Source organism: Neovison vison, chromosome 3 (genome assembly GCF_020171115.1).
Source record: "Neovison vison isolate M4711 chromosome 3, ASM_NN_V1, whole genome shotgun sequence".
NCBI classification, from domain to species: Eukaryota; Metazoa; Chordata; class Mammalia; order Carnivora; family Mustelidae; genus Neogale; species Neogale vison.
In genome coordinates, this window is record NC_058093.1 from 217973605 (window position 1) to 217986707 (window position 13103).

At 41.8% G+C, this 13103-nt stretch overlaps 1 protein-coding gene and 1 long non-coding RNA gene across 3 annotated transcripts in view; one reads left to right on the forward strand and one right to left on the reverse strand.

Annotated features, from left to right (window-relative positions):
- The first annotated feature begins 3554 nt into the window (after nucleotides 1–3554).
- On the forward strand, nucleotides 3555–12942 carry LOC122903253. 2 transcript variants are annotated; one of them, XR_006383936.1, is made up of 4 exons: nucleotides 3555–4427; nucleotides 4689–4724; nucleotides 5520–5697; nucleotides 12429–12942. It is a non-coding gene; the product is annotated as an uncharacterized LOC122903253 (long non-coding RNA). The 2 variants fall into 2 exon arrangements; XR_006383937.1 differs by lacking the exon at nucleotides 5520–5697.
- The window catches only part of OSBP2 (oxysterol binding protein 2), a 158066-nt gene continuing 155032 nt past the window's right edge, over nucleotides 10070–13103 (reverse strand). Inside the window, exons 13-14 of the mRNA XM_044243906.1 lie at nucleotides 10668–10894; nucleotides 10070–10416 (exon numbers count right to left, since the gene is read on the reverse strand). Coding sequence (XP_044099841.1) covers nucleotides 10274–10416; nucleotides 10668–10894 — 370 coding nt within the window. The 3' untranslated portion in view covers nucleotides 10070–10273. The remainder of the gene's footprint in view (nucleotides 10417–10667; nucleotides 10895–13103) is intronic.

Sequence of the window (13103 nt, forward strand, 5' to 3'; positions counted from 1 at the left end):
TTTCCTTTAAGCTGCTGTTTTAACAATTATTTTTATTAGACATTGTGTTGTTGCAAGAGAATAGTATATTTATAAAATATTTATATGATAAGAATATGCCGTGTACACCTATGATCTTGTTTTTATAAAAAAACATTTTTCTTACCTTATAAATCTGTGTGCCTCTCCTGGTGCCTCTCTCCTTTCCAACAATAACAATTGCCCAACAATAACCACCATCCTGAATTTGATGTGTTTATTTGTTTTTGCTCTTTTAAAAACTTTTACCACCTCAGTTTCTGTTCCTAAATAATTGTTTTGTTTTGCCTGTTTTTGAACTTGAGTAGACATAACATTATTTTTCAATTTATTTCTTTTCAATATTGTGTTCCAGAAATTCATCCATGTTGTTAGATGTAGCTGTGATTTATTAATCTTCACTACCATATACTATTCTATCATTGCTGGATATCATACAGTAGTGAAAAATGAATCACCCCTACAATGGAACGTATAATTTTTTATCCATCTCTGTGACTGTCATTTGGATTGTTTCTAGGGTTTTTTGGTTTTGGATGTGTTTTTTGTTTTGTTTTGGTTTTTTGCTCTTAAAAATACAGCTGTGGACATTCTCATTTCCGTCCTCTGTAACATGCATCATCCTTGGAGTAAACTTGCTGAATCATGTAGGTCATACCACTTTCAATCTTACAAGGATAATGTCAGATTATTTTCAGAAACACTTGTATATGTTTACATGCTCATTAGTACTAAGTTCTTCAATTCTCTTCTTCCTTGCCTACACTTGATATTTCTAGACTTGGATTTTTTTTGCCAGTCTGGTAGGTATATAGTCGTAGGTCATTGCGGTTTTATTTATTTTTGTCATTGTGGTTTAATTTGCACTTCCCTGATTTCTCATGTGGTTGAGCACCTTTTCTTATCTATTGACCTTTGGATTTCTTTTTTTTTTTTTTTAAGGTTTTATTTATTTGACGGAGATCACAAGTAGGCAGAGAAGCAGGCGGGGGCGGGTGGGGGGGAAAGCAGGCTCCCTGCTGAGCAGAGAGCCCGATGCGGGGCTCCATCCCAGGACCCTGAGATCATGACCCGAGCTGAAGACAGAGGCTTTAACCCACTGAGCCACCTAGGTGCCCCTGGATTTCTTTTTTGATAAGGTGTTTGTTCAAGACTTTTGACAATTTTTTTTGTTTTGTTGTCTTCTTTTTATTGATTTGTATTTTTGTATATTCTGGATACAAGTTCTTCATAAGTTATCTGTGTTGCAGATTTCTTCCACTTTTTGGGATCCTTTTTTTAAAAAAAACCCTTTTAATAGAGTCTTGAGTAGAAGTTAATTTTAGCGTAGACTAATTTACCAATCTTTTTATTGTTTTTCTTGTAGCTTGTTTCAAGATATTCTTTCCCATCCTGAAGTCATGAAGATACTATTTTATATTAACTTATAGAGCTTTTATAGTTTTGTTCTTTACATATAAATCTTAAATCCACCTGGAAGTGACTTCTGTGTATGATATGAGATAGAGCTCCAATTCCTTACTTCTTCCTGATTGTCCCCACACCCTTTAGAAAAGTCTTACCTTTCTTCATTAATTTGCAATGATAACTCTTATATCAAATGTTCATATATATGTAAATCTGTTTCTGGATTTTTATTCAGTTACATTTGGCTGTTGTCTCTTTCTCTATGCCAATACCACACTGATTTATTATCATTTTACAGTAAGTTTTTATATCTAGTAGAACCAGTTTAACCACTTTTTATGCTTCAAGGGCGTCTTGACTATTTTTGGTCCTTTGCATTTCCATATACATTTTAGAATAATTTAATCAAGCTCCAAGAGAAAAGGGGTTTCATTGGAATTGATTGTATATCAACAGTTTGAGAAAAACTGGTATTTATAAGTCTTCTAAGCCATGAAGATAGTATAACTATCCATTACTTTAGGTCTTTCTTTAGTGTCTCTCAAGAAAGCATTTTAATTTTCCCTTTACAGATCTTATATTTTATTTTTTTAAAAGATTTTATTTATTTGACAGAGAGCACAAGCCGGGGAATGGGAGGGAGAGGGAGAAGCAGGCTCCCCAGCTGGGTAGGGAGCCTGATGCAGGGCTCAAGCCCAGGACACTGGGATCATGACCTGAGCCAAAGACAGATGCTTAAATGACTGAGCACCCAGATACCCCAGAGGTTTTATATTTTCTTGATTAGATGTATCCTAGGTACCTGATGTTTTTTGATGCTGGTGTAAATGATATTTTTAAAACTTCATTTTCTGACAGTTTGTTAATATCTAAAAATGTAATTGACTATCATGTTATACTAATTTACCTTTAGATTCTTTTGAGTTTTCTTTATATATCTGTAAGCAATGATAATTTTGTCAATTCTCATACTTCATTTATTTTTCTTGCCTTATTGCATTGGCTAGGGCTCCCAGTTCAGTGTTGAGTATAAAGGGTAAAAGCAGGTATTTTTTTTTTTCTTTTGGCAAAGCTTTCTCCCCTCCCCCTCCTTTTCCTTCTCTTTCTCCTCTCTCTCTCCTCCTCCTCTCCCTTCTTCTCCTTCTCTCTCTCTCCCCCACCTCCCCCCCCCAACTTCTTCTTTCTTCCTTCTTTCTTCTGAAGATACCATTCAGCAGATTGAGGAAGTTTCCATTCCTGTTTGTTTTTTTTTTAAAGATTTTATTTATTTATTTGAGAGAGAGAGAGACAGTGAGAGAGAGCATGAGTGAGGAGAAGGTCAGAGAGCGAAGCAGACTCCCCATGGAGCTGGGAGCCCGATGTGGGACTCGATCCCGGGACTCCAGGATCACGCCCTGAGCCGAAGGCAGTCGTCCAACCAACTGAGCCACCCAGGCATCCCTCCATTCCTGTTTTTAAGCATTTTTTTTCCTCTTAAATATCATGGATGCATGTTGAATTCTATGTATCTAAAGTGTTTTCTGCATCAATGGAGATGACCATGTGTAGTTTTATTTTTTTAATTAATTTTTTATTATTATCAACATATGTTTTTTGTTTCAGAAGTACAGGTCTGTGATTCATCAGTCTTACACAATACACAGCACTCACAACAGCACATACCCTCCCCAGTATCCTTCACCCAGCCACCCCATCCCTCCCACCCACCCTCCACTCCAGCAACCCTTAGTTTGTTTCCTGAGATTAAGAGTCTCTTATGGTTTGTCTCCCTCTAGGGTTTCTTGTTTCATTTTTTCCTCTCATCCCCTATGACCCTATGCCTTGTTTCTCAAATTCCACTTATGAGTGAGATCATGTGATAATTGTCTTTCTCTGATTAACTTATTTTGCTTAGCATAATACCCTCTAGTTCTATCCACACCATTGCCAAGATTTCATTTTTTGATGGCTGCATAATATTCCATTGTATATTTATACCACATCTTCTTTATCCATTCATCTGTCAATGGACATCTGGGCTTGTTCTATAGTTTGGCTATTGTGGACATTGCTGCTATAAACGTTGGGATGCAGGTGCCCCTTTGGATCACTACATTTGTATCTTTGGGGTAAAAACTCCAGTAGTGCAATTGCTGGTTTGTAGGGTAGCTCTATTTTAAACTTTTTGAGGAACTTCCATACTGTTTTCCAGAGTGGCTCCATCAGCTTGCGAGAATGGGTTTTCCCCCTAATTTCCTTTTTGTTATTGCTTTTGAACTATCTTTATTTCAGCCTGAGAATATAGTCTGTATATTAGTTTTCTGAAATTTGCTGAGGCTTTATGACTAATATTCAAAAATTTTCCATGCACATTTCAAAAATATATATTCTGCAGTTATGTGTGCATGACATCAAGTTTGTTAAAGATGTTGGAAATATTGCTGATTTTTTTTTGCCTCTCTGAGCTCTCAAAACAGGGAGATTGTGGGTTTATGGATATTATGATTGTGGGTTTATTTGTTTCTCCTTACAATTGTCCATTTTATTTTGAGATGTTATTAGATGCATAGGAGTTTTAGAACTTTGTGAATTTTATCTTTTATCCCTATAAAAGTGCTTTTTTTATTTGTAGGAGTTGACATATAGAAATACATATTTGCCTTAAAGTCTTACCTTGTCTGTATTTATGTTTTCAGTGTATTTTTGTAAACAGTATATAGCAAGATTTTTAAAAACCAGATTTTCATTATTACCCAAAGATTTAACTTACTTAAATTTTGTGTATTATTGATGCATTAGACTTATTTTTGTCTTAATCTGTAATTTTTATTCCACCTTATCTGCATTCCTTTTTCCTCTTTCATGCCTTCTTTTAGATTGACTGAAATCCAGCCTCCCCATGCCCTCCTTCAATGTTTTCCCTTGTTTTGGAAATCTGTTGTTCTTTCTTTCCAGTTCCAGCTTCCGGCTCCTTCCCAGGCTGAGTGAGGACTTTTGGATTCTGGAGCTGGAAAGTCTGGCAGGTGCTGCGTCATTTAATAATTTTTCAAGGCCCCAAGGAACTACTTAGGTCACTGAAAGGGGTTTGTTTCCTCTGTTGTTCTTTCTTTAGTGATTACTCTGTGTATTTTACCTAATACTTAACCCACTAAAGTCTAAATCCACAAAACTCTTACTATTGTTTTAGTAAGTTTTTATTCATACTTTTATTTTCCTTTGGATCCTGAAAGATATTTTCCCTGAGAATACTAACATCTTCTAATCACTTTTTTCTTCTTTCTTAGGAGGTCAACTCCCAGTCTGATCAATGCTATTAAAAGGTAATTCCCACCACCCACCCCAAATCTGAATGCTTTTAAGATTTTGTCTGAAGAGTCTTACAGTTTCACTATATTGTATTTTGCTGTGGGTGTCTTTTAATTTATTTCCCTGACTAGGATTTGTTGAGATTTACTCTGTATATTGGTCTTTCTCATGATTTCTTAGAAATTTTTTAATTATCAACTCTTTAAATAGTTCTGCTTCCAGATGCCTCAGTGGCTCAATGAGTTAAATCTGCCTTCAGCTCAGGTCATGATCCCAGGGTCCTGGGTTTGAATCCCATATCAGTCTGCTTGCTCAATGGGGATCCTGCTTCTCCCTCTGACTGCTACTCCCCCTGCTTGTGCACGGTCTTTCTGTCAAAATCTTAAAAAAAAAAAAAAAAAAAAAAGAATTATCCATTTCAATTAGACACATATGGGACCTTCTCACTTTATTCTCCATCTTTTCTTTTGTATTTTCCACATCTTTGTGTTGTATTCCAGATTCTTTCTTCAGATCTTACTTCTAGGTTACTATTATGCTCTTCAGTAGTACAATGTTATAAAATTACTTTAGTAATTTTTTTTGCCAATTTCTGGAAATTCTTTAATTTTTTTAATATACTGTTACTCATTTTCAGTAATGAAAATCCTAGAAACCTTCTATTTCTAGAAATATATTACACGTGCTTATTTTATATTCTGTGTCTGATAATTTCACTACATGGAGTTTTATGTCTGATTCTGCTACTGTTATTTCTGTTGGCCTATGCTCATGGGCCAACATGTGCTTTTATTTCCTTGTGTGTTTAGAGATACCACACTTTAAGCTATCATTTTCCTTGCAACGTCACATCTGGGATTCCATAAGGCCTGGAATAGAGAGAACCTGCAGAGAGGATTTCTTTGCTTCTCTCATGTGACTGGGGACATTGCCAATTTGAGAACACGTTATATTATCTGCTGAAGGTTTTATTGGACCATCTAGGTGGTATGTATTATTGGCTGTTAAACCAAACCAGGTGAGGGTCTGCTCCTGATTATAAATTCTTAGGAGATTCTTTTCTGCTCTGCTTAGGACTAATCTTTAAGACAAACAATTTTCCTGTATTTGATTTTGGATTCATTATATCAAAGGTCTAGACCTCTGGGAGTCCAGCTTTATGGTCAACATCTCCTGTCAAATGTCATTTGAGGCAGTGAAAACTTAAGCTCACTGGTACAATAAGTGGCTCTGAGGGAAAAGCAGACTTCAGACTCTTCTTACCTTTCCATGTTTCTACACTCAATATCTGGCCCAAATATTTCTTATATTCTTTCCAACTCATAGATGCTTTTAAGATGTTTTCAAATTTTATCTAGGGGTGCCTGGGTGGCTCAGTGGATTAAGCCTCTGCCTTCAACTCAGGTCATGATCTCAGGATCCTGGCATCGAGTCCCACATTGGGCTCTCTGCTAGGCAGGGAGCCTGCTTCCTCCTCTCTCTCTCTCTGCCTGCCTCTCTACCTACTTGTGATCTCTCTCTGTCAAATAAATAAATAAATCTTAAAATAAAATTTAAAAAAAAGCCACGGCAAATTAAAAAAAAATAAGATTTTATCTAGCCTGCCTAGTTTTACATAAAGGGTGGTTGATATAATGATTTATGATGAAAAGCTTCCCAACACTGACCCATTCTTGCATTTCTGTGGTTAACCTAACTTGGGCATGGGTTTACCAACTTGAGGTATTAGTCTTTAGTATATGACTGGATTCTATTTGCTATTTGGGTTTTTGAAAATTCTGTTTTTTTTTTTTTTAAGGTTTTGTTTATTTGAGACAGAGCACACACACAGGCAGGGGGAGCAGCAGAAGGAGAAGGAGAAGCAAGCTCTCCACTGAGCAGGGAGCCAGATACAGGGCTTGATCCCAGGACCCTGGAATCATGATCTGAGCCGAAGGCAGGTCCTTAACCAACTGAGCCACCCAGTGCCCCCCAAATTGTATTTTTTTAAAAGATTTACTTGAGAGAGAGAAAGAGAGCACATGCACACATGTGTGCATAAGTGGGGGAGGGACAAAGGGAGAGGGAAAAGCATACTTCCCACTGGGTAGTCCAATACAGGGCTCAATCCAAGAACCCCAGGATCATGACCTTGGCTGGAGTCAAGAGCTTACCCAACTGAGCCACCCAGGCACCCCTGAAAATCTTCTTAAAGTTAGATTGAAATACATATTTCTTCTGTGCTGTCCTTACCAGGTTTTGTTATTGAAGTTATGTTGGCCAGTTTCATAATAAGAAACTGCATTGGGGGTGTCTCTGTGCTACACTTTGACATTTTTCTCTCTGGTATCCTTTACTCATTTCATGCCAAGCCCCAGCCCTGGGAATAAGGGAACTTCAGGCCTTCTCCCCCACAGTCCGTCAAGAGCAAAGACTTGGACTCTACAGTTTGTAGGAGCAGGAGTTCCCTGGGTCACTAGGTTCAGCTCTTCCCAGTTGCATATCTGAGGTCCCCTCACAATTTGTCACTGCAGCCACACTTCTCAGTGGCTCTGAGGAGTATCCCCTGAGCCTTTACTCTGGCTGGGACATCTGGCCTGGAATTAATTCAGCACCTCTTTACTGAGCATCTCCTATGTGCCAAGCACTGGGGATGCTATAGTGTCTAAGACAGACATGATTTCTATTCTCGTGAAACTCACAGTCCATTGTGAGGTGGGGGAGATAATCAGCAAATGAATGAAATATATGGTGTGACACATCATGCCAGAGTGCAGTGGAGAAAAAAGAAGCAATTTGTTGGTAGCTTTCTAGCACATTTGGGTACATGCAGGTCAAGTCCATGTTCCCCACCTTTTTAAGAATTGCTCTAGTTTCTATTGCTAGAGGATTGCTCAGTTGTCCCATGTAGATTTCACAATCCACTTGTCAGGTGTTTAAAAAACATTCATAGGATTTTGATTTGGATCATGTTGGATTTGTAGATTTGGGAAGAACCCATATAACTGAGCTGGCCATCTGTGAAGATGGTGTTTTTCCTTTTAATTCAGGTCTTCTCTATCATTCAGTAAAATTTTAAAGTTGTATCTGTAAAGGTCTTTTGCATCTTTTTGTCAGATGAACTTTGAGGCCCCTTAGGGTCTCAGAATCTTTTTTTGTTGCAGAATCTTTTTTTCTATGACCTTTTCTACTCAGTGATGGCTGGTGGATAGATGGCTGAGAGTAGGCTGATCTTCTGTGATCTGGTTAGAGTAGGTTCTAGAATGTCAACCTGATGTCATTCCCTGTTCAGAGCTCTGTCTTGTTCCACTCCAGGCTCTTTCCTCACGTTGTTTTGGCGGACTGGCCTTTGTTACCTCTGGGCTTTGCCCATGTAGCCCATCTTCTCCCTTGGCAAACCCCTTTCCACTGCCCCCACCTCCCCAGGGCTGGGGTTCAGGTTTATGCTAGGGCTGCCTCACCTGCCCTGCCCCTTCTAGCCAGTGGTGAGAGCTAACCAGTGCCTGCCTCCCCACAGGTGGGAAAGCAAGGCCCTGGTAACGAAGGATCTGTACAGGGCCAGCCCTGGATCCCACAGCACTGGGGCTTCAGGGCAGGTGACTGGAGCCTGGCTCTGATACTCCAGTGGTGCCATGGCCCACCCCATCCTCTCACCTGGAAGCACTGACAGTGGGAACCCCCACCGCGTGAGCCAGACCAAGCTGCTCTAGGCTGGTCCTGGGAACTAGTGACCTGAGTTGTTTAGCAACCTGGGATAAAACAACAGAAGCAGTCCAGGTTATGGTTATAGAGTAACCTTGGAGCTCACCAAGGTGGGCTTCCCTCGAAGAGAAGAGTGGGGTGAGTGCCTTGACTTGGCCCCAGATAGCCCCAGGAAAAGCTGTGAATCCTCCCTGAGGTTCTGCCTTTGCCCTCTGCAAGCTTCCTGGCCCAGACCCTGGTCTTCCACCCTGCTCTCTCCCCTCCCCATTTAGACCAGTTTTCCTTTGCTTTCCTCAGTGCAGAGCAGAAGACAGTCCCAGGCTCTGCCCCCATGCTGCTTTATAGGGTGTCACCTGTCCTGCATCAGCCCTAATCCACCCAGTCACAGACACACTCAGGGACAGGGCCTTGGAAAACTCCAAATCCAAGGTTTTTATTACTGGTCAGAAGGTGCTCCCTCACAAACAGTGTTGAGAAGAAGTACATTGCACAGTTCCCAGCTCACCCAGCTTACCCAGTCCACCCTGCCTCTTGAGTGGGCACCCTAAGGCATCTCATATGTTGGTGTTTTCACTTTTGTTTTTTTATAAAAACAAAATCAGTCCTGGAGTATACAGAAAAAAACCCTGTGATGAATTTTCAGGACCAAACTTAAGTGGGAGGGGTTGGAGTGGGGGTTCTGAAGGGCTGGGACAGGGCCACAGTGGCCCAGTGCCCCCACCATTGGCAGAAGCCTTTGGAAGGGGGTCTGAGGAGAGGGCGGGGCACAGCTGACAGAAGGGCTAAACTCAGACAGGAATGCCCTGTCTTCATCATTTTTTAACTTCCACATACCATAGAAATTTAAGCAAAATAGCTATTTTTATATATTTATATATCATATATATATATATATATATATATATATATAAATCAGGCAAATAAAGAGTTCAGGGGGTGTGGAGATGGGCACCCCAGAGGTGCCTGAGGCCAAGGTGGGACACTGGGTCTCTGGTGCCTGAGGGCACCAGCCCAGGCTGAGCTGAGTGTTTGTTCTTATTGCTGATTTGGGGCCTGGTTCTGGGGTGGGGAGCACCTGCAGGCCCTGCCCCCCAGCCCTTTCTGGCCTCTCTACAGCTGGGGAGCAGCCCTGGCATGGCCAAAGCGAGGCAAGGGGCTGTTGCCCTCCAATCTACATGGGGGCCGCTTGGTGTCCCCTCCCCCACAGTGGGTGCGGCTGTAGCTCCAGAGACAACTGACTTGTGCTCTCCTGGGCCAGGTGGCCCCTCCAGTTCTCTTCTCTGCGGAGTCCTGTGCTCCCAGTGACTGGGCAGCTCCCATACAAACATGGCCCTGCTATGCTGAGCGACAAAATGCTCCCTGCTCAAAGGGGTCTGGCTTCCTGATGTCTTAAAAAGAAGGGGCTCTTGCCAGGACATGTTTGTGGCAAGAAAGCACACTTAGAAAGTTGTCTGCTAAGTGCTGTACTAAAAATATTTACTAAACGTCTTGGCTGGAAAGAAATGGAGATATTTTTTTTCTAAAAAAGTCAAAAGTGGCTCCTCAGGAAGGGCCAGTGCCTCCCTGGGTGGGGCTGGTGACTGGGGCAGCCCAGGGCCCGGGCCAGCCTGCCTGAGTTGTAGTAACTAGGAACTGGGGTCCCAGTGGGAACCAAGTCCATAATGAAGGGGCTCGGGTGACCCGGGGCACCTGGGAGCTGAAAAGAATGCAGGTCAGCACTTCCTCCTTCCAAGGTGGGAGCCCCCAAAAAGTGTAAAAAAAAGGGAGGTGGGAATGGGGCAGGGAAGGTGTGGGAGGAGGGCCATTGAATACTAAATTGAGTGCATTAAAGAAGAGGTGGACCAGGCTGTGCAGGAGCCTGTATTTGCAGGAGGGGTGACGCTCAGAAGATGTTGGGGCACATGTGCCAGTCCTGCCTCTCCTTGGCCTCCCAGTAGCCGCCCTTGTACATGCAGGCCGTCTCCCCGGTCAGTGGGTCCAGCCTCTTCTCGAACCACAGCGGCATGTACACATCGGCCTCCTTCTCTGCTGGGCAGGCACAGTGGGTGGGCTGGTGGACAGGTGGCCTCTTCCCAACCCCGCCTCCCCCCCCCCCTTTCCCGGATCCCTGCCCTCAGGACATGGCTTTCTTCCACCCTCCCCCCACATACCCTCCCTGTCTCTGGGGTCCCCCTTCCTCCCCTTTCCTTTGCCACCCCCAGGGCATCCCTTCCTTCTGGGAACCTGTTCCCCAGCCCCAGGGTACCCTCTCTCCCCGCCTCTCAGCCCAGCCTCACCTTCCTCGGTGCCACAGCCCCGCGAGCAGGCCTCCAGCCGCCGGCGCCGCGACAGGCGCTGCTTCTCCTCCAGCCGCTGCTTCTCTGTGTTGGCCTCGTCCCAGTGGCCCTTCTCCATCAACCGCTGGTCTGGCCGCAGGCGGCTGTCCGTGGGTGCCACGCCCTCCTCGTGCTCGTTGAGGGTCAGGGCCAGCTCCGAGAAGTAGTACATGTTCTCGGCGTTCTCCCTGCGGCGGCACGGGCGGCGTGAGCTGGCCCGCACGGCCCCAGGACCACCTGTCCACCCCCAGAACTCGCTCAGCCAGCTGCTCCTGTGTGGCTGGCTCCTTCTTTTCCTGCCCGCACCTTGCACACTCCCTCCACCAGCCTGCATCTGTTTTGCTACATTCCACCTCTCTGGGAATTTGCCAATTTCCACCCATTTTAAAACTAGATAAGCGTGATATTGTTTCACAATCTCATTATTACTGCTTTAATGATTAGGACATGGTGCTGTCCTCTTTTCACATCTGTGATGTGGGCTATATGTGCCTTCCCCCCATTTTAAACTGTCTTGTGGATTTGTCCACTCTCTTCGTTGGTTGAAGATGAAACTTTGTTGATCCTATTTTAGATTTTTCTGCTTTACTGAGTTTACTTTTATATTCTCCCACTTTGTTAGGATTTGTTTTGCTGCCCTTTTTCTAACTTCATGAGATGGTTGCTGAGCTCATGATTTTGCAGCTTTTCTTTTCTAATATGTGCATTTTAGGTTAGGCATTGCCCTCCAAGTATCGCATTAGCTGAATCTCACAGCTTTCATATGTATTACTTTAATTATCAGGCAGTCACATTTTCTTTAAGATTATTTATTTATTTATTTGAGGGAGAGAGCGCAAGTTGGGGGGGATGGAAGGAGAGGGATGGACAGACGCCACACTGAGCATGAGGTGGATGGGGGGCTTGATCTCACCTGAGATCATGAAGGGAGCGGAAATCAAGAGTCAGATGCTCAAGGGACTGAGCCATCTGGCACCCCTTTATGCAATTACATTTTCTGATGTCCACTGTATCTACTTTGATCTGTGGATTAGTTGGAAGTATATTTCTTGAATTTATAAACATCTGGGGATTTTTTTCTAGTCATCTTTATTTCTAACATTGCTTTGGAGACAGAGAGTATACTGGTATAATTTCAGTTCTTTGAAATTTGCTAAAAGACCCAGTATTTGGTCAGTTTTTGCAGATGTTCCATGTGTTCCTGAAGAGAATGTGTTTCCTGCAGTTGTTCAGTGGAGTGTTCTATAATTGTCCAGTAGATTCTATGGTACAAATACTTTTTTCCCCCTTGTTTCTAGCCATTACTAAGAGAGCTTTGTTAAAATGTCCTACTTTGGTTGTCAGTTAATCCATTTCTCCTTGTATTTCTGTGTTCTTTAAGTATAGGATATGTTTAAATTTAGAACTCATCTTCATGAATTGAACCTTTATCATTATGTCCCTCTTACCTCCCATCTTTTTGTTTTAAACGTCTGTTTTGTGACATTACTATAGCTATAGCAGCTTTTGTTATTTCTGTGGACATATCTTTTTCCATCCTGTTATTCTAATCTTTCTTTATTTTCTTCGATGTAGCTCTTATAAACCACATATAGTTGGATTTTTAAACTTCATCTGAAATCTTGTATCTGTCATGGGAGTAACTAATGTAATTACTGATATATTGGATTTAAATCTATCTTATTTTGTTTTTTCTTTTTGTTCTCCTTTTTTGGATCTCAGGTACACAGCTTTGGATTAGTCATGATCCTTACTACACGACACCCTCTTTTTATTGGTCCTTGCATGACCTGCTTGTTTTAGTGCAAAGTGACCACCAGAAGAACCTCTAAGCAAAATGTAGAATCCTGACAAAACCTACATCTAACCATATGGAAAACTCACCAGTCTATCCCCTTCTCAGGTAGCTGTCAGCAAGACTCCTGGGTTCATCAGTCCCTTGCTTACCTTTTAATCTAATTTTATTGCATCTTTACATAGTCTTAAATGTGTACATATGTGTGTATATTCATATACATATATTTACATATTTGTTTTTAACTGTATAAAAAGAATCATGATGTATGTAATCTTCTGGGACTTGCTTTTTTTCCTTAATATTATGCTGCCAAAATTTATTTTGTTGCATGTGTCTGTGGTTCATTAGTTTCAACTACTGTGTAATATTCCCTCCTGTGAAATAATACCACAGTTATTCATTCAATAAATCTGTGCTGTTTACAAGTTTTTGGTTTGGAGTAATCTTATGCATGTTTCTCATTGTACATTTGCAGGAATTTCTCTTGAGTATATACCTAGAAGTGGAACTGCTGGGCCATAGAGTCTGCAATATTCTTCTTTAGGAAGTAAGGCCAACCTGCTTTTCAACATGGTGGCACCAATTCACATTCACACCAG